This window comes from Scylla paramamosain, chromosome 10, assembly GCF_035594125.1.
Source record: "Scylla paramamosain isolate STU-SP2022 chromosome 10, ASM3559412v1, whole genome shotgun sequence".
Taxonomy (NCBI): Eukaryota; Metazoa; Arthropoda; class Malacostraca; order Decapoda; family Portunidae; genus Scylla; species Scylla paramamosain.
Genome location: NC_087160.1, coordinates 2,200,275 through 2,222,500, shown reverse-complemented (window position 1 = coordinate 2,222,500; position 22,226 = coordinate 2,200,275). Strand labels below are relative to the sequence as shown.

At 41.5% G+C, this 22,226-nt stretch overlaps 2 protein-coding genes, 1 long non-coding RNA gene and 1 other non-coding gene across 7 annotated transcripts in view; 3 read left to right on the top strand and 1 right to left on the bottom strand.

Moving 5' to 3' along the window:
* The first annotated feature begins 4,073 nt into the window (after positions 1–4,073).
* Positions 4,074–17,942, top strand: LOC135104057 (protein smoothened-like). Of its 2 annotated transcripts, none has more exons than XM_064010941.1 (15): positions 4,074–4,437; positions 5,610–5,844; positions 6,024–6,149; positions 6,342–6,464; positions 6,849–6,950; positions 7,248–7,457; positions 7,677–7,849; positions 8,436–8,554; positions 9,056–9,280; positions 9,738–9,939; positions 10,480–10,665; positions 11,304–11,443; positions 11,871–12,030; positions 12,993–13,221; positions 14,648–17,942. In XM_064010941.1, the coding sequence occupies exons 2-15, from the start codon at positions 5,614–5,616 to the stop codon at positions 15,473–15,475; spliced, it is 3,054 nt and encodes a 1,017-aa protein (XP_063867011.1). In that variant the 5' UTR covers positions 4,074–4,437; positions 5,610–5,613; the 3' UTR covers positions 15,476–17,942. The 2 variants fall into 2 exon arrangements, with proteins under 2 accessions (XP_063867011.1, XP_063867009.1); XM_064010939.1 differs by having other exon boundaries at positions 4,076–4,437; positions 9,053–9,280.
* Positions 7,702–11,426, bottom strand: LOC135104059 (uncharacterized). Its single transcript, XR_010270289.1, has 3 exons — positions 11,299–11,426; positions 8,391–9,172; positions 7,702–7,829 (listed from the first exon to the last, which is right to left on the bottom strand). It is a non-coding gene; the product is annotated as an uncharacterized LOC135104059 (long non-coding RNA).
* Positions 17,943–19,209: 1,267 nt separating the features above from the next.
* On the top strand, positions 19,210–19,282 carry Trnat-agu (transfer RNA threonine (anticodon AGU)). Its single transcript has one exon. It is a non-coding gene; the product is annotated as a tRNA-Thr (tRNA).
* Positions 19,283–20,523: 1,241 nt separating this feature from the next.
* The window catches only part of LOC135104058 (basic phospholipase A2 pseudexin A chain-like), a 91,185-nt gene continuing 89,482 nt past the window's right edge, over positions 20,524–22,226 (top strand). Inside the window, exon 1 of one of the 3 annotated variants that reach the window (XM_064010943.1) lies at positions 20,524–21,301. In XM_064010943.1, coding sequence (XP_063867013.1) covers positions 21,196–21,301 — 106 coding nt within the window. In that variant the 5' untranslated portion in view covers positions 20,524–21,195. The remainder of the gene's footprint in view (positions 21,302–22,226) is intronic. The other 2 variants (XM_064010944.1, XM_064010942.1) reach the window with 2 other exon arrangements.

Sequence of the window (22,226 nt, the reverse complement as noted above, 5' to 3'; positions counted from 1 at the left end):
CTTCCTCCACACAAAACTACAAGCACCTAATAACACACACACCCTTCACTCAAAAAATTTAAAATCATCATGGCGACTCCTACACCAGCCTCGGAGTCCCCATCTGGGGAGGGGACCATAAATGTCCCCAGGTCGGACTGCCTTTCTGTCGCCGACCCTAAGTGTCTTGACACCCCCCTCAACTTTTTCTTCATTAACTTCTGCAACATTCGCGGTCTAAGATCTAATTTTCAATCTGTAGAACACCACCTCACCTCTTCTAAACCTCGTCTTCTTTTCCTCACTGAAACTCAGGTGTCTGAGGCAACTGACAGTAGCCCCTTTTCTGTTCCCTCCTACTTTCTCTATCCTCATTTTCGATCCAAAGCTGGATGCTGCGTTTATGTGCGCAATGACTTAACCTGCTCTCGTGCCCACGCTCTTGAATCTTCCGAGTTTTCCACCATCTGGCTACGACTACAGAGTCACTCTCATACTAAATTTATCTGTGCTGTATACCTCTCACCTAACTCCTCTGATTATAAGAAATTCTTTGACTACTTAACTTCCAAAGTGGAGCACATTCTGACCCTCTTCCCTTTTGCAGAGATTTCCATTCTTGGAGACTTCAGTGTTCACCATCAGCTTTGGCTTTCTTCTCCCTTCACTGACCATCCTGGTGAACTAGCCTACAACTTTGCTATCCTCCATGACCTAGTGCAATTGGTGCAACACCCTACTCGTATTCCTGACCGTCTTGGAGATACGCCCAACATTCTTGACCTTTTCCTGACCTCTAATCCTTCTGCTTATGCTGTCACCCTCTCTTCTCCGTTGGGCTCCTCCGATCACAATCTCTTATCTTTTTCTTGTCCTATCGCTCCAATCCCTCCTCAGGATCCCCCTAAGCGAAGGTGCCTCTGGCGTTTTGCCTCTGCTAGTTGGGGGGACCTGAGGAGGTATTTTGCTGATTTTCCTTGGAATGACTACTGCTTCCGTGTCAGAGACCCGTCTTTGTGTGCTGAGCGCATAACAGAGGTGATAGTGTCTGGCATGGAGGCGTACATTCCTCACTCTTTTTCTCGTCCTAAACCTTCTAAACCTTGGTTTAACACAGCTTGTTCTCGTGCTATACATGATAGAGAGGTGGCCCACAAAAGGTACTTAAGCCTTCCATCACCAGAATCTCATGCACTTTATATTTCTGCCCGGAACCATGCCAAGTCTGTTCTCCAACTAGCCAAAAACTCCTTCTTTAACAGAAAATGTCAAAACCTTTCAAGATTTAACTCCCCTCGTGATTTCTGGCATCTAGCCAAAAATATCTCCAATAACTTTGCTTCTTCTTTCTTTCCTCTATTTCAACCAGATGGCACCACTGCTATCACATCTATTTCTAAAGCTGAACTCTTTGCTCAAACCTTTGCTAAAAACGCTACCTTGGACGATTCTGGGCTTGTTCCTTCCTCTCCTCCACCCTCTGACTACTTCATGACACGTATTAAAATTCTTCGCAATGATGTTTTCCCTGCCCTCGCTGGCCTAAACCCTCGGAAGGCTTATGGTCCTGATGGGGTCCCTCCTATTGTTCTCCGAAACTGTGCCTCCGTGCTTGCACCTTGCCTAGTCAAACTTTCAGCTCTGTCTGTCAACATCTACCTTTCTTTCTTGCTGGAAGTTTGCCTACATTCAACCTGTTCCCAAAAAGGGTGACCGTTCTAATCCCTCAAACTACCGTCCTATTGCTTTAATTTCCTGCCTATCTAAAGTTATTGAATCTATCCTCAACAGGAAGATTCTTAAACATCTATCACTTCACAACCTTCTATCTGATCGCTAGTATGGGTTCCGTCAAGGCCACTCTACTGGTGATCTTCTGGCTTTCCTTACTGAGTCTTGGTCATCCTCTTTTAAACATTTTGGTGAAACTTTTGCTGTTGCCTTGGACATATCAAAAGCTTTTGATAGAGTCTGGCACAAAGCTTTGATTTCCAAACTACCCTCCTACGGTTTCTATCCTTCTCTCTGTAACTTCATCTCAAGTTTCCTTTCTGACCGTTCTATTGCTGCTGTGGTGGACTTTCACTGTTCTTCTCCTAAATCTATTAACAGTGGTGTTCCTCAGGGTTCTGTCCTGTCACCCACTCTCTTCTTATTATTCATTAATGATCTTGTAAACCAAACTTCTTGTCCTATCAACTCCTACGCTGATGATACCACCCTGCACTTTTCCACGTCTTTTCATAGACGTCCAACCCTTCAGGAGGTAAACATATCACGCAGGGAAGCCACAGAACGCTTGACTTCTGATCTTTCTAAAATTTCTGATTGGGGCAGAGCAAACTTGGTATTGTTCAATGCCTCAAAAACTCAATTCCTCCATCTATCAGCTCGACACAACCTTCCAGACAACTATCCCCTCTTCTTCAGTGACACTCAACTGTCCCCCTCTTCTACACTGAACATCCTCGGTCTGTCCTTTACTTATAATCTGAACTGGAAACTTCACATCTCATCTCTAGCTAAAACAGCTTCTATGAAGTTAGGTGTTCTGAGACGTCTCCGCCAGTTTTTCTCACCCCCCCAGCTGCTAACTCTGTACAAGGGCCTTATCCGTCCATGTATGGAGTATGCTTCACATGTCTGGGGAGGTTCCACTCATACTGCTCTTCTAGACAGGGTGGAATCAAAAGCTTTTCGTCTCATGACTCTCATCAACTCCTCTCCTCTAACTGACTGTCTTCAGCCTCTCTCTCACCGCCGCAATGTTGCATATCTAGCTGTCTTCTACCGCTATTTTCATGCTAACTGCTCTTCTGATCTTGCTAACTGCATGCCTCCCCTCCTTCCGCGGCCTCGCTGCACAAGACTTTCTTCTTTCTCTCACCCCTATTCTGTCCACCTCTCTAACGCAAGAGTTAACCAGTATTCTCAATCATTCATCCCTTTCTCTGGTAAACTCTGGAACTCCCTGCCTGCTTCTGTATTTCCACCTTCCTATGACTTGAATTCCTTCAAGAGGGAGGTTTCAAGACACTTATTCATCAATTTTTGACCACTGCTTTGACCCTTTTATGGGACTGGCATTTCAGTGGGCATTTTTTTTTTTTATTAGATTTTTGTTTTCCTTGGCCAGTGTCCTTCCTACATAAAAAAAAAGAAAAAAAAAACACTGGGTCTTTTGACTGTGTGTTGACATTTTTTAACATTTCCTCTAGACTTTACATGTTTTATGCTCATTTCAACCACATTAAAATGCAGAGAGAGAGAGAGAGAGAGAGTCTCCCATTATTTTTATAATAGTAATAAAAGCACCAATATTTCCCTTAGTAGAGTAGGACGACCTGATCACCTTTTCATGGGAAGTTTTTATTATTATCTTATTCTAATAGGCAAAATAATAAATATAGAGGGCAGGAATTAAAAAAAAAAAAATTAATCATGGCCAGTTCTATAATGCTGGTGTCCGCCCCTCATATGGAAGCTTTTACATGCTGATAAGTTAATTCACCAAGGATCAGAAGAGGTGGAAGGCTGAATGGAGAAAAAAAACAAAAAGGCACACACTGGCTCCACACTTTGTAGCTAGAGTTTACCTATCATGATAGACAATATTTGCGACTACACCCTGTTTGACTGGGCTATATATAGGGTTATATGGTACATGTAACGGTGATGTCTGGACCCTGGGGTCTTAAAGATAAAGATAAATACTATCTCTGTCTCTCTCATGGGAATGGGGAGTGGCCGATAAAGAATTCACACGCGAAACTCTTTCTCTCTCTCTCTCTCTCCCCCGGTGATCAGTGGACTGAACTTCACGGAGTCTCGGAGAACTGAACTAGTACTATCTTATATTTACTGCTGTTGTTACTGCTGCTATTAGTAATGATATTACTGTCATCAATACATGAATTTATAATCTTAAAAGACGATAATTGCTGCTACAAGCTCAGGATTCGTATTGTACCTGATGATATATGTTAAGTTCCATATTCCTGTGTGCATCCAATAGAAAAGAGCCATTTATTTGTTTATTTAGCTTTGTTCTCATGGTAAGAATTGAACAAATAGTAAGAAATCAAACTAATAATCAATATAGGGAGCAGTCACCCCCTAAGAGTAGCATGGCTCTTAGGCACGTTTTCTGTCACATCACTCGCCTCCATGCGGGTGGTAAACAACAAAGAATTTCAATGCACGGGCACGACTTTGTTTTAAGAATAGAACAACCATTAACTACTCTCTCCCTTCCTTAGCTACTTATTATGTATATATAGAAGTATTGCTATCTCTGAAATAATCCTGAAGGAGTAGCGGTGATGGGGGCGGCGGTAGCAAGAGTTGGCGGGGTGGAAGTCTTGGTCGATGCGGGACTCGAACTCCCTAAACAAGACGATGTGTGTGGTCTCGAGCAGCGGCGGAGTGGACGCTTGGAGGGCTGGCCACCTTTCTCCAGTAAGTGCCTTTGTCATGTTCTTTTTCCATTACTCACGCCAAATTCACTGGTATGCCTATGCTCGTCAAACACATCTGGCATCGGTCATTGCGTGAGCGAGCGGCATTCACCTTCCGGAAATGCGTGTCACTAAAAACGTCAGGTGTAGTGAATGCCTGCGTGATTCTGTCATTTTTTGAGGCACCAGGCAGCAGGGAGACTGACCTCAAAGTTTCACTTGCCAGCCTACTGGGCCATTCTGGGTGTCAAGATTAGCTGGGGCTCGCTGGTATGAGTAAGTATTTTGCATTGTGTATTCAGGACTTGTTTTTTTTTTTTTTTTACTGTGATTTTTTTGCAGGTTCTTTTGTTTGAGTTCAGGTGTCATTTACTAGCCAACTGTGACTTGCTGATGCTAAATGAACACGGGATGTTTTATGTTTAGAAATTAACAATACCTCAGCATGATGTACTTACACACACACACACACACACACACACACACTGGAACAGAGGTGATCAGATGCTATGGAGAAGAGGAAAAGTTGGATATTGGAGTGACAAGAACAGAGAATAGGAAGATAGCTGATCCACATGAAGAAATATGGCTTTCCTTATAGAAATATGAATATGTGGTGCGAGTGAGTTGAGTGATTTAAAATAGATATGTGGAATGGACTGAAAGATGAAGGAATGAAAAAGCAAAACAAAAAAAATAAAATAAATAAAAATAAAAATAAATAAATAAAAAAAAATAATAAAATAAATAAATAAATAAAAAATAATAAAATAAATAAATAAATAAATAAGAAAAATAATAAAATAAATAGATAAATAAATAAATAGTTTTATCAAAGGAAAGACTGAATAGTTGTGGATATGAAGACTCAAGCCACTTTTAACTCCATAATATGTAGTTATTATTAATTTTTTCAGGTCACTGCAATGCTTTGAATATCTTTGTTGTAGCTATTACTTATCAGCAATGCAAAAGATCAGACATACTAATCAATTTACTATATCATTTATATAAAAAAAAAAGCTTGTCACAGTGCAAATCCTTGTGATACTTTCTCCTCTATGACTGAATTTCCTGTCACAGACTGGTGTGGGGGTTGGAATGCTACGCAGGGTGGTGTCCAAGCTAGTACAAGAGTAAGGGTAATTAGCCAATAAAGTAATTATCACACAGAGCCATGGAGTCGCCCACAGTGGCAGTCCTCCTGACGCTGCTTTGTGGTCTGGCTGTTGTGTGTGGTGAAGATGAACCTGATGCTGTCCCTGCCATCCCACACTCCTCCAGCCCTCCACCAACCAGCACACCAACACCCCCACCCATCACCACACCAGTCCTGGAGGAAAACACTCGCATTGTTTCCCTTCACTCCTCTCCTGATGACCTTCACCTGCTAAATGCCGTCAGTCAGGTGAAAACCCAGCTACTTGTTTTGGAAGTCAAGGAACAATGTCAGCAGAATAGTGTCTTAAAGAAGATGATGTTTTTTTTGATTACTTATTCCTTAAATTCCTCATTTGAGTCTTCTGAATATTGTTTGAATGTTTTTCTTGTTATTTTGCTTACATAATGTTGTGATTGTTTTCCCAGGTTGATCAGTGTCACAAGAGGGCTGAATGTGTTCCGCTAGAGGAGACTACCTGCCTGGGAGTGACTCTGCCCTATACACACACTTCCCTGGCACTCTCAGGATTTCCTAACCAGAGAATGGCCAGGGTAAGGCTTTGTTTGAGTGACAGTTTGGTGATCTTATGTTTTCATTTTCTCATGTGAGTGTGTTAGCTATGTGATTGACTACTTTTGAGAATCTGGTCTTTTTTCCTCTTTCTCTCTTTTCTTGTACATTAGGCAGTCTTGTTCATTTATAGACCATTTGCATACCAATAATGACTTCCCTACCATTAACAGGAGCAGCTGGAGGTGTGGTCTGCTCTCCGCAACATTCCTCGCTGCTGGGCTGTGGTTCAGCCTCTGCTGTGTGCAGTCTTTTTCCCACAGTGCAACAACAGTTCAGTTGAATTGCCATCACAGGTATGTTTACGGTGGCTAAAAAGCCATTTTTCCTGGGGATTTATGCTGTAAAGAGACTGTGGTGAGAGCAGAGGATGATATGTTGACTACAAAGGATGCTGTAGGGAAGAGATGGGCAAAACTTTTTGAAGGATATGAAATGTAGGAGAGATTACAGAGTTTGAGATTGTTGTGGTAAGAATAGAACAAGGAATTGATGTGTGCAGAGGGATTGACTGTGATAATGAGCAGCAAGACTTGAAAAGGGAAAAAGGTGATGAGGGCCTGGTGTTTGGTGTGGTGTGGTTGTGTAAATAGCACTGATTAAATTTAGCATTTTTGTGTGTTAGTATTCTATAAATATGATAATTTTTTCTTCAGTTATTAACATTGTCTTGACAACAGGAGATGTGTGTCATCACTCGTGGTCCGTGCCGTGTGGTTGAGAAAGAAAAAAGATGGCCTGAGTTTCTCAAGTGCCATGAAGAATATCCACACAAATGCAAGGTAAATATGTAATGAACTGAAATCCAAGAAACCTGTTGTAAGTAGAATCAAAGAATTGCATCAGGGTATTTCTCTACCTGTATGGACTGTGTATGAGGCTGACATCTGTGAGATGGGATAGCCTAGGCAAGGAATTTACATGGATAGCATAGGTACATTCATGTTCATAATCACATTTCTAAGTATCCCCTTAATATTTTAGCCTTTATCTTTACAATTACTTCTTGAACTATGTCCTATTGACAATATTCTATTCAAAATTTATAAGTTTTTAAATTTTCAACATTTTATTTGCAGAACACTGTTAGGGAATTGAAGTTTAACACAACGGGGCAGTGCACTCCCCCTCTCGTGGCCACAGAAGAGGACTCCTCGTGGTATGAGGGAGTGAAGGGGTGTGGAGTACAGTGTGCCAATCCAATCTTCACTGATGAGGAACACAAAGATTTGCACAGCTTTGTAGCCACTCTTGGCGGAGTCTGCCTGGCCTGCTCAATCTTCACAGTGGTAAGAATTTTAATGCTTGAAAAATTTAATCATGTTGGCTTATTTTTCCTTATAACTTTAAAATACATTGTGTTCCTTATGTCTTTATTTGCTCATACAAATTTTAAAACATTCCAAACTAAGTGTCATTATATGTAATCATGAATGAATTATTTTTTAATGTAGATTGAATTGTACAGGTGAGGGAAGGTATTGTTTTAATTGTTTATAATTTTCCAGCTAACATATCTGATTGACTGGCGTGCAGCAAACAAGTATCCAGTGCTCATTATCTTCTACATCAATGGCTGCTTCTTGGTAGCCAGCATTGGGTTCATGGTTCAATTTCATCCGGGGGTTCGTCAGGACCTCACCTGCCGCTCAGATGGCACTCTGCGGGAAGGTGAACCAAGGTAAGGATGTAGATTTAGGCTAATAATTCTGCCATTGAGAGGAAAGTTTGTTTTCAGTCATGTTTATTACATGTAATTTTAATTGCCATTCTGTGCCTTCATGTTTAATAATTCTCAGATGATATTCCCGTGGTAGCATTTGCTTGTCTTTTTACATGGCAATTTAACACAAGTTAGAGAAGCAGTTAATGTGTGTGTGTGTGTGTGTGTGTGTGTGTGTGTATTAGAATTATGCTTTCAACAAATATGCAATTTACATTTCAGTTTCATATATTCTCTCTCTCTCTCTCTCTCTCTCTCTCTCTCTCTCTCTCTCTCTCTCTCTCTCTCTCTCTCTCTCTCTCTCTCTCTCTCTCTCTCTCTCTCTCTCTCTCTCTCTCTCTCTCTCTCTCTCTCTCTCTCTCTCTCTCTCTCTCTCTCTCTCTCTCTCTCTCTCTCTCTCTCTCTCTCTCTCTCTCTCTCTCTCTCTCTCTTAACTTCTGAGTTGTCATTGTATTGAGCACTGGCATTCTTCAGAGCTTGACATTACCTGTAAGTACACCTGTTACTTTTGGACAATTCCATTTGGTATTTTTCGCTCATACAGTTCCGGTGGAAACATCTCCTGTGTGGTGGTGTTTGTGTGCCTGTACTACTTCATGATGGCAGGCGGCTTGTGGATCATCATCTTGGCATACTCCCTCCACACCAGCTTCAAGTCATATGGTGAGAATTCCCTAAATGAAACAATGTGAGATGTTGTGTTCCTTATGCACAGAATAAATCTCTCAATATGCATGCAGTGTTGACATGTTAGGCAACTTTTATTTACTTAGGTTTTATCATTGTATTATCTTTCAAACACTAGTGAATCTTAATTTACAATAATTCAAATTAAATTTTCTTCATATGACAGACTGGATACTTTTGCCTTGTGTCATTTTATGAATGCAGAATTTGGATTTATGAATAAAAATCAGAAAAAAAAATGAGTGAAAGTAATACTAAAAATGCATCAAATGTAAAAGAAGTTGAATTACAACTTTGCTGATTTACTAATTTATGTTTTACAAATTTTTTTTTAGGGAAAAGTAACTCATATAAACTGAGACCCATCTGTACTGTTTATGTTTGTCAGCCACTGAATCACCAGCTGCTGATAATGCAATAAAATAGAAAGTAGATTTTGATGTGACTTTAATCATTGAGGTTCTTGCATCACAGCAGCTGGACTGTGTGGGGATGAGCTGGAGCGGCGGGCAGCATACTTCCACCTGGTGTCGTGGTCGCTGCCGCTGGTGCTCACCATCACCATCATGGCACTGGCCCAGGTGGAGGCTGACTCTGTGGCAGGGATTTGTTTCTTGTCGTCAGCTCTTCCCATCAGAATAGTGTTCCTACTGTTGCCAATTATTATTGTTGTTATAGTTGGAGGATTTTTCCTTGTCAGGGGTAAGTAAGTAATTTTGGTTGATATTTTCCTAGAGAAGTGGTATGAGTTATGTATTGTTAATCATGATTTATATGTGTTTTATTTTGATTGAGTAAGTGTTTGGTCTGCCAACTACCTACTTAATCGGTATCTGATGCCAGTTTTGAGAGACTTCTTCAGGGTGATGGCCATGACAGAATAGTCCTTGCATTCCTTCCTTGTATGTTCCAGTCCTCTCATTCTCTTTTCTCCCTTTTCTCTTACATACTCATTTTACTGTTATCTTCTTACACATTCTGCACTGACTACCCTCATGCATTGTTTGTTATTCCTTCTTCTGTCATTCTTGTCTACTTAGGTGACAAATGATGAACTGATGATGCTTCCAACATATCTGAATTTAAATGATGACAGCCATATTGAAATTTGAGGAGTATTTCATTAAACACATGATTTGATGCAGAACAAATATTTCAGGCATGATAAAACTGATACACCTCAAGATGGAGTGTTTCAACATCATCAGTGACAGCGCCAACAACAAGATTGTGGAGACCATCATCAGACTGGCCATCATCACTGTCACCCTCACCACCTTCACCGGCATCACTGTGTACTGCCACATCTACCAGTACAGGAACCAGGCACACTGGGACAAGGCTCTACGGAACTACATCATGTGAGGAGCCTGGCATTGCCTTTAGCTGAAATATACATGTGCACTGAATTCCATCTCCATATGTTTAAATCTCCATGTGTAATTATATAACACTTTTCAGCTGCTACTATCTGTTTATATACGAGGCCAACAATCATATTTGGGGTGGCTCAGGCAAAGCACCACACACTCTTCATTCACACTCTTAGGCCTGTTGACCCCTGGTTTGGAAAGGGATAATCTTGTGGACAACCTTACCTTGTAGTTTTTAAGCAGATACAGCATAAGATTGATAGGGAATATGATGTGACTTTTAAAATTTTTTGTCATGTGTATTATTACAAATGTACTGTTGAGAAAATTCAAACCTGATATAAACCTGAGTGACGAAAATGCAAAAATGTGTGTGTTTGTGCTATTTTTTTTACCGAGGATTAACACTTCTGTACTGTCAAAATTTACATAAATTAGTTTACATAAATAGTTTACAGTTTTTGTCATGCAGTTCTTATACCAGGTTAGAGATTCTAATAGTACTGATGATGGTGATTGACTGGCCAGGTGTGTGACCAACATGACAGCCTCAGCGGAGATAAGACACGGCACCTCGGTCTGCACCATCTCAGACCGGCCCAGCATCAACATCTACAAGCTGCACCTGCTGGCTTTCTTTGGTGCTGGCATCATCATGTCCTCGTGGTGCTGGACTCCTAACACCATCCAGGCATGGAAGCGCTTTCTTAGGAGGTTTGTCATGATTTAACTTCAATTATCTGACTCTATTCCAACACTAGTTTTCCTTTGCTCTTCAGTCAGCTGACTTTTCCAACATTGTCCTCCTTTGCTCTTTAATCAGGTGACGTTCTTTCATCACTAGCCTTCCTTTGTTCTTCTTGTTTTGTACTTTGTTCATACCTGTTCTGCCACGCATTCCTCATAGTACACCTCATATTCATTACATTCTGTATCCTCTTCTGTACGGCTCTCATATCCCATGTTTCATCATTATGCAGTGCAGATTGTGGTGCTCCCCTTTCTTAAAATCTTATTTTCATTCATTCCAAGCAGTCTACATATTTCAAAGGTGTAATGCTGTTGGTGATGTTGGTTATATTTGATAAAAGGTAATATGTACAAAGTGCAAAGTACAAAGGTAGTGTGGAGGAGCACAATTGTTGGCCTGCCCAGGCAGTCTGGCTGCCCTCAACTCACTGACTGGGTAAAGTTTCCATGTAGTCACAGTTAGCTGACCTCAGGTGTCCTAACTATTACTATCCTGTGACACCTAAACACTGTTTGTTCCTCCCCACCTTCATTCATTCAAAACTTCATCATGACATGTATTACTTGATTCATGCTTTAACGGTACATTTCCCCAACCTTAGAGTTGCAGGTGTCTCAAGTGAGGAGCCTCTGCGCCTTGCCCGACACAGAGTCATAGCTCAGGCCTTTGCCAAGCGCCATGACTTCAACACTGCTGGTCGACTCTCCATAAGTCTGCACTCAATGCATGATGATCCTCTTGGTAAGTTTGTTGAAACTATTGTTGGTTGAGAAGGAAAATTGTCTCAAAAATTGTCTAAAAAATTTGAATTTTATTAGAGGTAAACAGAATCTGTATCATTTAACTGACTGATAAATTGGAATGATATATTATGTTGCTGGTTTGTAGTTTTAAAGATATGTATTATAAGTTTGCAAAGAAATGACTGAGTTGCATTGAATCTGCACTTGCTCTGTGTAATCTTGACATAATATGTGATAAGTCAGTGCATTCATTGTAGTTAGCTGACCAGTTTTGCTGGTTTTTGGATGAAATGAGTCTGGATCAGGAAGTGCTTTAAGAAGTGTAAAGTGTTTGATATATCTTCACTATAATTTAATTTTTATATCTCCTGTGTGGAGCTTTTGAATAGACACAACAATTAAAAAAGGCATCAATGACATTGCAGGGCTAAACTTTGACATGAACAGTGCAACTTCTGGTGACATATCCTCTGCCTGGGCGACGGCCATCCCCCACCTCATGACGCGTCGAGGGGCGCTGGTAGGACCTGCTGCCCTGGCACTGAGGAGGAACTCAGTGGACTCGGAGTACAGTATTAGCAGGAGGTGGGTGAGCAAATTGTTGTGACTACTTAGCTTACACAGGATAAAGCCAGGTTATAAATAGTACCTTTGTTTGGGCAGACACACAGGAAGCTAAGTACCTACCATGGCACAGGCCTGATACTAGACAGGATACTTAGCTGGAGTTTGGGTGTAATGTCCGTCTTGGGGTTGTAGTAAGCTGAGTAAGGATGAGTAGTGAATTGCTCAGGGCACTGGTTAGAGTGTGACTAAACTGGATGAGAGAGTGGGGTATGTTGGTCCAACTGCTTCTTGAATGTGACTGACTCCTGGAATATGAAGGAAATTGAGAACAGTTTTGTTCTGGAAGCCCAGATCCACTAGAACTGATCCTCATTGGTTCATCCACTTGTTATGGTGGATTGTTATATTTTGATTGAACTAATACCTATCAACATAAAGTTCCCTGTTGGAACAATAGTTCTGATATTGTTGTGACTGGAGATGCAATAATATGCAGTATTACTGTAAATGTTAGATACTTATCTTTGATTTTAATATTTATTCCACTGCCTCTCATCAAAATTGTTTTAAAACTTCTTTCATCAAAGTATCATTACTTTGTCACTATCATGATTATGATTTTTATATCATCCTATGCTTTTATGTCTTTCCTGCCCTATGAGGATTATAGTTAAAGGTAAGTCATCAAGCAGTAAGTTTAGCCTCAGTACAGCCACATCATGCACCATTAAAGCTTTGAAGTCATAAGTAATCATTTAATTCTTTGTTGGTAGTGAACAAATAGAATCTTATTTTAAGGGGAAAATAGTTTCAGTTGAAGTTTATTTGTTAAGGTGTTGCTCTGCATTGGGATTATGATGTAATGGTGCCATGTATATATTCTGTTAATTTGAATAGCTTGTTTTTTTACCTTTGTCTATTTTTTATTTAATCTGATCAGAACAACACTTGTTTGATTGCTATTACTTTGCTTTTCCCAGATTCTCCATTGAGTCGGGACACAACAACCGGAGTTCCAGGAGACATTCCTTGGACTCACAGATGTCCTTCCATGTGTCTGATGCAGAGAGGCTGGCAGCGCTGCACACGGCCGCCAGGTTTGGTCGCCGCAAGAGGCGGGACTGGTTTAGTCTGAGACGTGGTCGTCGTGTTAATGCTTGGGACAGGAGAGGCTCAAATACGTCTGACGACAGCAATCTTGGCTCCATGGTGAGTACTTCTGGTGTGACTGATTTCATGTGCATGCTTGGTAAAGAGATATAACTGGTGATCCTTTCACTGCTTTATGATTCACTCTTATTCACCTACAGCTTCTTAGACACTTATTTAGTTCAGCAGCCTAGAAAGGACCAAGCCTTCTCTTCCCTCTTTTTTCTGTGTGTCCTTGTTTGCAATTTTCACAGTTTTCTGGATATTGTCAAGGGATGACCATAGCAGTAAAAAAGTTTGAAATAACATGAAAAAGTTTCTTATCATGATAATGCTGCATGTAGGAGACCTCATGAGATTCTAGATAATTGTTTATGAGTCCAGTTTGAATTAAGTAAAGTATGTAGTGACTTCTTTTAATATATGTATAGCTTGATTTGATCTTAGTGCTTTATGGAGCTCCCATAATGCACAATAGTCCTGATGATAACATATACTAGTGACCTGGACCTGGAAAATAAACTAAAAGGTTTATGAAACAGGCAGTGGAAATGAGTTACTTGAAAGTTATGTATGGTGTGAGTAGAATGGATGGGAATTAAATGAACTAAACAAACAAGTTGTGAGTTTTGAGCATGTCTGTGTAAACAGTTGCCATCACCAACCACTCCTGCTGTAGAGAAAAGTCAGCATAACTTTCTCATGTCCTCAGCTTATAACCTGAACAGCGATTTGCAGTGACACCTCCGGAACTAAACTGACGTTTCTTTTTGGAACTTTTCTATTGTATACTGGGCTGGGATTGTAATGAAGCTGGCCAATATCCTGCACATGTTTTTTTCTCTTGGCTGCTCCTATGAAGGGGTTGGTTCAGTGGAGGAGCACTTGTTTCCACTTTCTATGTCTTCTGTTATGTCAATCATGACTTACTTTAGTGGATCTACAAACTTTAAAGAGATCTCTTTAGTCTGCCTCTTTTCCTTCTGCCTGCCATTTCTTGCATTCTCCTCTCCACATACTTCTCATGTTAAACCTGCTTAGGTGTTTGCTCATCAATTTACAGTGTTTGCTTGTGTGCTTGCTATAATATTATACATATATAGTTAAGACACACAAATTATTTTTTTTACTGATGTAAATGACTCTTGATAGAACTTGCACCCCAGCTGATACCAAAAAGTACCTCTGTTTGGAGTGTTAAGTCAGCTCTTATTGAGCTGTTATTAGTTTGTATTAAGATAAGATAAAAGAAAATATAATAGCAGCACTCAAAGATGAAAGATTGTCTGATGACATCACTCACATACCTATTTGTACCTGTATCAGTTAAGTGCTGGAAGTTAACTTCATTACAAAGCAATTTTTTATTAGTATTGATGATTAACCAATCAATTAATTAATGAATGATCTACTAATCTTGATGTTTTGCTGCTGTATTGTTATTTTTGGCTGTAAGGATCATGACTTAAGTCGAGGTTTTCAACAGATTTTGCCAGCAATAACAATGAATACTCAAGACACTCTGTTTACAAACATGATGAAGCGCCTCAATCTGAGCTCTGACGAGCCACTGCGTTCTGAGAGAACCACCCCCTCGGCCCCGCCAGCCCAGTCGCTGAACATGAATGTCCCTCTCCCGGGACAGACAACACTAGACTCTGAAGATGAAGTAGGGAATGAGAACCATGCATTTGGGAATGACTCTGTCAGTCACACAGTCCTGAACAATGTTTTGAAGAGTGCTGACATCAAAAGAAAAGAAGAAAACTACTCTAGATCATCTGCAACACTTGAAAAAGGTTTGTTGTCATCCATCCACATGCACAGCAATGGTAAGCGGGATGCTGTTGACGTCAGTGTTCAGACTTCCAGTGCAAGTGTTGGTGTGCAGACTTCTTTGCCTAATGGTATTGTACATCCTGTGATGGTGGATAAGTGTTGCCAGGTCTCTACACCATTGTTAGTGAGAGCCAATGAGGTGGCCCAGCTGAACTCCTCGGGTGATGACAACAGTATTCCAGTGATGAACTTGAGAGGTCAAGAGAACATAAAGAAAGTAAGTGAAACAAGTTTTTCTAACCGAAGAAGAACGCATAATACAGATCGGCCAGGAACGCCAGTGACTAAATTAGTGTCAAAGAAAATGAATCGTGGTAAAGAAAAAATGATTGGAAACAACAGAAACATCAACCTGAATCATGGATCTTATAAACATGCAAGTAATTTCAAGGCAAATAGTTCTAAGAATAAGATGAATAGAGGGGAGGCTAATGATGTAATGACAGTGCTGGACATTGCTGATGAGAGTCCCTGAAGGAGTCACTGGATAGAGGAATTCTTCTTGCTTGTTGATATTCAGTCTAGGAAAAAGATGCTGAATGAATGTGTAAAATATTTAGGCCAGAGTGCAAAAATTATTGGAATGGCTGTGTTGTAAGTTAAAAGGAAGATGCTAACTTATGGGAACTGAGCTCTGCCTCCATCACTTAGAGAAACTGTCATGTTTTTAGTGATTGAGTACATTTATGATTATTTTCAGTTGGGTAGACAATGATTTTATGTGTCTGGAGCAAAAGGTGTAATGCTGCGCCCCTCACTACCTGTCTGTACACTGACTGATGACTAGCATCTCGCACACTCGTGATATCAAAAGAAAATACTCTCTTAGCTGTAGATTGCTTTCATGAAACTAGGGCTTATCTTTATTCTGTTTAAAGAATGGTTTATCTGTAGGTTTGCTTAATGTGTGTGAGGATGTGCATGATGATGGTACCTATCACTTCAGCATGATATTGAGCTGCAACTGTCATGATTGGTATAGATTTCTCTCTCATGCAGAGTGGTAGAGTTATGTGTGTGACAGAAAGCTTAATTTTTCAAGATACTGGCTATCTTTAAGGAGTGAATACTAAAGGTGTTGCCCCAATTTTTCTGATCCTTGCATCTAGTCATAAGGTCTGCAGGAAACCATTTCTGTAATGCTTTGCTGCAGCAGATCAGAAGAATCAGATGTAAAGCTCACTGAGGAGTTTCATTAAGTAAGTGCTTTATTTTGCTGTAGGAATGTTTCTTCATATTAGTCAAACAAATTAAAAAGATTAAGTTTTCAGAGAAAGCAATAGCTTCATGAAAAATACTATGCACAAAATTGGTGGGATTTATAATTTTAATTTAAAAATACTCCTCTTTTTATTTGTTTTGGTTCACTCAGACATACTTCATAAATAGGTAATTTTTTTTATAGTTTCTACCATTGTGTGTGTGTAGAATGAGTGTGAATGTTGGCAGGTTCATTGTGTCAGTAGTGATAAGAGTAGCTTTGTGCAAGTGTTGGTGTGTTGGAAGTATCCTAGTAGACCTACGTAGTGCTCAGGACAGCAACCCAGGAACAGTACCTTAGATGTTTGTGCCAAATACTTTTATTGTTAATTATATATTTAATTAAATATTTTCCTTAAGATTTTGATACTTAAGTAATACTACTTAATTAATTTAAACCTTATTTGTCAGAAATGATGAATTTTTAATCTAATGTAAAGTATTATAATTTTATTATTTATTAACAAATGATAAGGAGTTCAGGTTGTAGTGGAAGAGTAAAGAGTGTGTTATGATAAGCTGTGCTTTCCTCTGGTGTTGATCTCTGCTTTTAATCTTTGAAAAGATCTTTTTAATATTTGGTAGTCACTTGTGGGAAAGATAAATTATTAATGTAATTTACCTTTCTCACATGTCCACTGGTCAGCCATTCATTGATGTAGCAGAAGGGAACAGGCTGTGCATGTTACAGGGACCTTCATAAGCCAGTTACAGCACTACAAGTCTGCTGTAGTGTCATGAAGCAGCTGAGCACCAAGATGCAAAGAGGAACACACAGGCATGGGCTGTAGAACAGTACAAAGTAGGAAAGTAATTGAAGCACTTTACATTGGTGATGCAATAAGAACTGGACTAGGGGAGATGGGTGTGGGTGAGTGTTCAGTGGGTCACTTGGTAAAGTTTGTGAGGTAGACCCAAAAATTGGATTTACAAGTAAGTGACCCCAGGGATTTAGGGGCCCTGCTAGAGATAGCAGTTGAGCAAACTGCTAGGGGTTAAGCAGTACTGACTTGTTGCTCTATTATGTATGGAGTCTTTCAAAGTGTTGGTGATGACTTTTCATCTTCATAATCCTCTAAGGAATCTTCCATTCAGTCATTTGCATTGTTAATTTGCATGTTTCCCCTTTAATCTTTCTATGCTGGCATAGGATCAAAACATAACTTCATTCATGTCTTCCATTATTTGTCCATATACCATGATCACAAACGCTTGCAGTGGTTGCTTTGCTCTCAGGATGGTGATGTAAGGTCAGTTCTGTGCATTGGTGGCTCACAGTATCCCTAACAGGATGCCTAGTGGACCTGTGTCCTGGCACCTGCTTGTCAGGCTCTTGCTGGATAAAAGATCTGCACCAGACTGTCCGTCCCCTTGATGACGGCATGAATGTTGTGTTTATCTTTAATTTATTTAATTTTGTTTTCCATTTCTTTACCAATGTAGAATTCACAGTTTGAAGTTTCAGTTTCTGTAGATCAATTGATTCTTCTTGACCTTTAAACGTGAAGCAGATGTTCTGGCTTGTTATACTGTATTTTTATTATTATTATTATTATTATTATTATTATTATTATTATTATTATCATTATTATTATTGGTAGTTGTTTTTGTGATAGTGTAAGCTAAGTCTGTAATATTATGGCCTCAATGCAACCAATAGTACTTACTCATAATATGATAAATGTATTACTCCCACCTTGTGTGTGTGTGTGTGTGTGTGTGTGTGTATGTGTGTGTGTCAGGAAAGTCACATGTGGTGTTGGCCAGTTTAAAGTTACACAGTAACTTCAGAAATGCTCACCCCCAGGCACTTTGAACCTTCCCCTGACTCGTGAATGAAGAGGGATGTCCGCTTACGTCACCTCAGTTATTTGAATGAGTACAGATGCACAGACGTGAACATTGCCATTATAAGTTCACAAAAAAAAGCTAAATAGATCGTGTTGCTTGAAGGGAGACTGGCCAGTGAGTAAAACAAGATTTAATAAAAAAAAAAAAATGTAGAAGTTTTATTCTATTTTATTGTATTTTTTTAAGGTGTGATCAGTTTAATTTTTGATGCCATATTTTCAGCAGAAGTGATAGATCAGAATGCCTTTGATAGACGAAGGTGTTATGAAGAATAATCTACTGTGGTCACTGAGAAGGAAGGTTCATAAGCAGTGCATCCTGCCTCTTCAAATTTGATACGTGGATCGAAAACCTGCAGAGCATTACCAGAGTCTCAGGACGAAAGCTTCCGAGTGTGAGAAGGGGAGTGAGGAGGAGAATGTATGGTGTGGCTGGTGGAGATAACATGGAAACATTATGGGTGAGGGAGCAGACCTAAGCTGAGGACATTATGACAATAATTATAATACCTAGATGATAATTATAATGATAATAGTATAATTAATAAAAAGGACATGGGAAGTACACATCATGCACGAAACATACGAAACATGCGTAGAGTAACACACAGGATGAAGACAGGAATGGTGAAAGAAAACAGGACAGGTCACAGACCGCTACATGCAGGGGCAAGGTGAGAGGCAAGGTGACGTGGGGCAAGCCAGTGCCCAGGGGGAGGGTGGAGGGGGATGGAGGGGACATGTTCAAAGGACACTTTCCTGGAGGTAGGCTGCTGGGAAAATGTGAGTGTCCTGTTTTACCCATGCAGGACGTCCAGATGTGTGGAACTGTCAGTCTGAAGGGAAGTATTGTATGGTATATTTGGCCAAGGTACATGTACATACAAAACTCCATCATGAAGCAAAATACTGAGCTACAGGATTCACAGGGAGTGAATCCTGAAACAATTGTAAGGAGACTTGTTACTCTAAAGATTTGCGTTTAGTGGACGGCTTGGTGACCTCTCCAACTAAAACATTATCTACATAGTAATAATCTCTAAAGAATGCATAACTTACTATAAGTCAGTTTCCAATAACTCTCCTTGGAGAGAATACAGCCTTCATAGCTCAGTGGCTAGAGCGCTGGTCTAGTAAACCAGAGGCCGGGAGTTCGATCCTCCCTGAAGGCACGTGGATGGTATTTTTAATTCAGATTTTTTGTAACATGTATAAAGAATATTCATTAGATTTGCCCTTACTTAATGGTAAACAGAGGGCGAATGGTGTTTTGAATCAGAAATATTGAGCAAGACGGGGCAGCAGAGCGCTGACGTGGCCGCTGGGTCGCCGCGGCTGCCGCTCACCTGGGCAGCGGGGCGGCAGGTGGGGGGGGGGGGGCGAGGGTAGGGAGTCGAGGCGGAGGAGGCGGGAGTGTGGTGAACGAAACGTCATGTCAGGGATTACTTTTGTGTGTGATTCTTATCGCCTGTCACTCGAGAATTGCTCGTGTCATCAGTTTGTTGCAGGTGTCCCTGTTGCTTGACTTATGAGGCGCAGGCGTGCTGAAGAGAAGGAACACTGAGAATGGTAAAACTTTATAGCTGAAAAATCAAAAGGCAAAAAACACGAGTAATTATCCCACACACACTCCTCGACGGCCTGGGCGTGCGAAGACTCGGTGCTCAGCGGCCTGGGCACAAATCTGGCCCACCGCCAGCAACCTTGTCCACAGGCTGCCCCGCGTCTGGCAAGGTCTTCCCCGTATGGGCATCTCTCACACGGCAACATTCGGGGAACGGTTGTTGTTGTTGTTGCTGGTGGTGGTGGTGGTGCTGCTGCTGCTGCTGCCAGACGGTTGTACTCAGTAGGTCAAGGAGGGCAAGGTGGCGGTGGTCAGATCTGAACCGCGAAATGAAAGATATGTATGTTGCTCTTCAAGTATGGAGGGAAGGATCGGCGGCTGACACAAGCAAAGGCAAGGCGGTGATGCATTGTGGTCATTACTGGTGAACTGCAGCCATCGTGACTCCTGACTGTATTACGTCACCATTGGGGCAGCACAGAATCTGATACCCCGCCTCCAGACCACCCAGACTTACGTACTTAATTAACATGTAGCCACACATGCAATGACAGCCTCTTATCAGTAGACGCCACGAGCACAGCGTGGACCACTGGACCGCCGCCTGGCTGTTCCCAAAATTTTTTATATTGTGTCTTAATTTGCAATCATGTAGCCATGAACATAGAGATTAAATTGCAAGTAGGAACCATTTCCCGAATTTCTGTGACAAAAATCGAAAGAGAGGTAAAGAATACTCTCATCCTCTCCTGGCCGCAACAGACGGCACACTGAGGCCAAGCAGCCAACCTTCACGGGGGCACGAGCTGCATTGCCCACCCCCCCTTGCCTCCACGTACCACCACTGCCACCAGGAGAGAGGCGGGCTGGTGGGGCGTGTATGGCTTGACTTTGTCATTGCAATCTGTAAATGAAGACGTCTGATACGACTACTGTTAGCTGATTCTTGAAGTATTGCAGTGGTTTTGTTTACAATTCTTATGCTGGTAAAGAAGATATTGTTGTGTAACAATAAGCTCATTCATAACATTACTGATCGTGATGCTGTCTCTTCCGACCCCTTCTACTGCACGAGGGAGATGCGAGGGCTGAGACTGTTCAATGCCAAGCGGGGGGTCGGAGTCGTAACACCAAAGAGACAGCGGGAGATGACGGACTGAGGTGGCTAGCTCAGTCGCAACTCGCGCTCCGTTGTAGAAGGTCGGTGGGCCGCCTCGCGCCTGGCACACGTGGCCCGCAGTGTGTTGGTTGAACTTCGGCCGCTCGGCGAGCAGAGCGACTCCCGCCGCCGACTTGCGCGCGCCACAACACATGGGCTGCCGCTGCGTCCTCCACGAGGAAAATATCCAATGAATACTGAAACTACTGACTTTTCTCTAAATACGTCGTAAAAAAAAAAAAAAATACAGATAAGTTGAAAAGATCCTAAATGCAACATTGCACCTTTTTCTGTGCTGACACTTGCGACCGCCACAACAAAAACATTATAGGTATTTATAAGGGAGACCGGAACAAACTGTGATGAGTCCTGTCACATCGCCGCAGCGACGCCACTTCTCACACACCATGAAGTGCCTCGCCATCGTCGTCTTCGTCTGCCTGGCCTTCATGTCCCCTGTAGCGTCAGGTGAGCCATCCCTTGGGGCGTCACACACCACCCTGTCCACGTGCCTGGGGACATCTGGTCTGGTGCTTCCACGCCATTCATTGCTGCATACCATTCTTACTCATTCCTTGGTGCACGTGTGATTGCTTGTCCTGAATTGAATATTGTAGTGTCACAAGCTTCGTGTTTCACTGAGGAGGAGAAGGGAAGGGCAGGCTGGACTGTGAGGACGCTGAGGACTCTAACATTTATTTGCGTGTGTGAAAGTGAAAGGATATTGATAGTCCATGAAATGCAGCAGCCAGTGAGGGAATAACGGCACGTGCTGGTGACGGTGTGGACTGTTTGTTCTCAAGAGCTTTGTGTGTGTGTGTGTGTGTGTGTGTGTGTGGGTGGGTGGGTGTATTCCTCCCTCCTTTCTCATCAACTAATTAACTGCATTTCATTGTTTCCTTTCCTCCTTATTACCTCTCTGGGATCTCTTCCTTTCTCTTTCCTTCGCATTCACTCACACACTCAACAAAATTCCCTCCCTCCTTCTCTCACTCACTCGATCTATCTCCACTCACTCTTGCTTACCCTCCTTGGTGATCACCCTTGTTTAATATACAAAGGGGAGTCGCGTTCTATTTACTGTGCGGGGCTGGCCAGATGACGGGTCTCTGGTGCAAGGCGAAGGGCGTCCGTAGCCTCGAAGTAGCCTCGTTGTGCGTCGCTTCAATGCATCAAGAAGGGGACTGACTGGTTTGATAATTCGGCCTCGCGCGTCCATCATTGCTTGTGGGATCGAGAGGAGTGAAGGTGTGAGTGTCATGTCGCGACTTTCTGAAGGACGCACTGGCCGTGCGGAAAATTGCGACCTGGGGAGAGAAAATGTAAGGGAGGTTGATATTAATTTGAATCTCTTGGCGTCTGAAACAATAGAAGATTAAGGGAAGGGAAGAAA

Coding starts and splice junctions, on each gene's coding strand:
- LOC135104057 (XM_064010939.1), top strand. CDS start 5,614: ATGGAGTCGCCCACAGTGGCAGTCCTCCTGACGCTGCTTTGTGGTCTG. Junction 5,845..6,023: donor TGCTAAATGCCGTCAGTCAG/GTGAAAACCCAG, acceptor TTGTTTTCCCAG/GTTGATCAGTGTCACAAGAG. Junction 8,555..9,052: donor CACCAGCTTCAAGTCATATG/GTGAGAATTCCC, acceptor CTTGCATCACAG/CAGCTGGACTGTGTGGGGAT.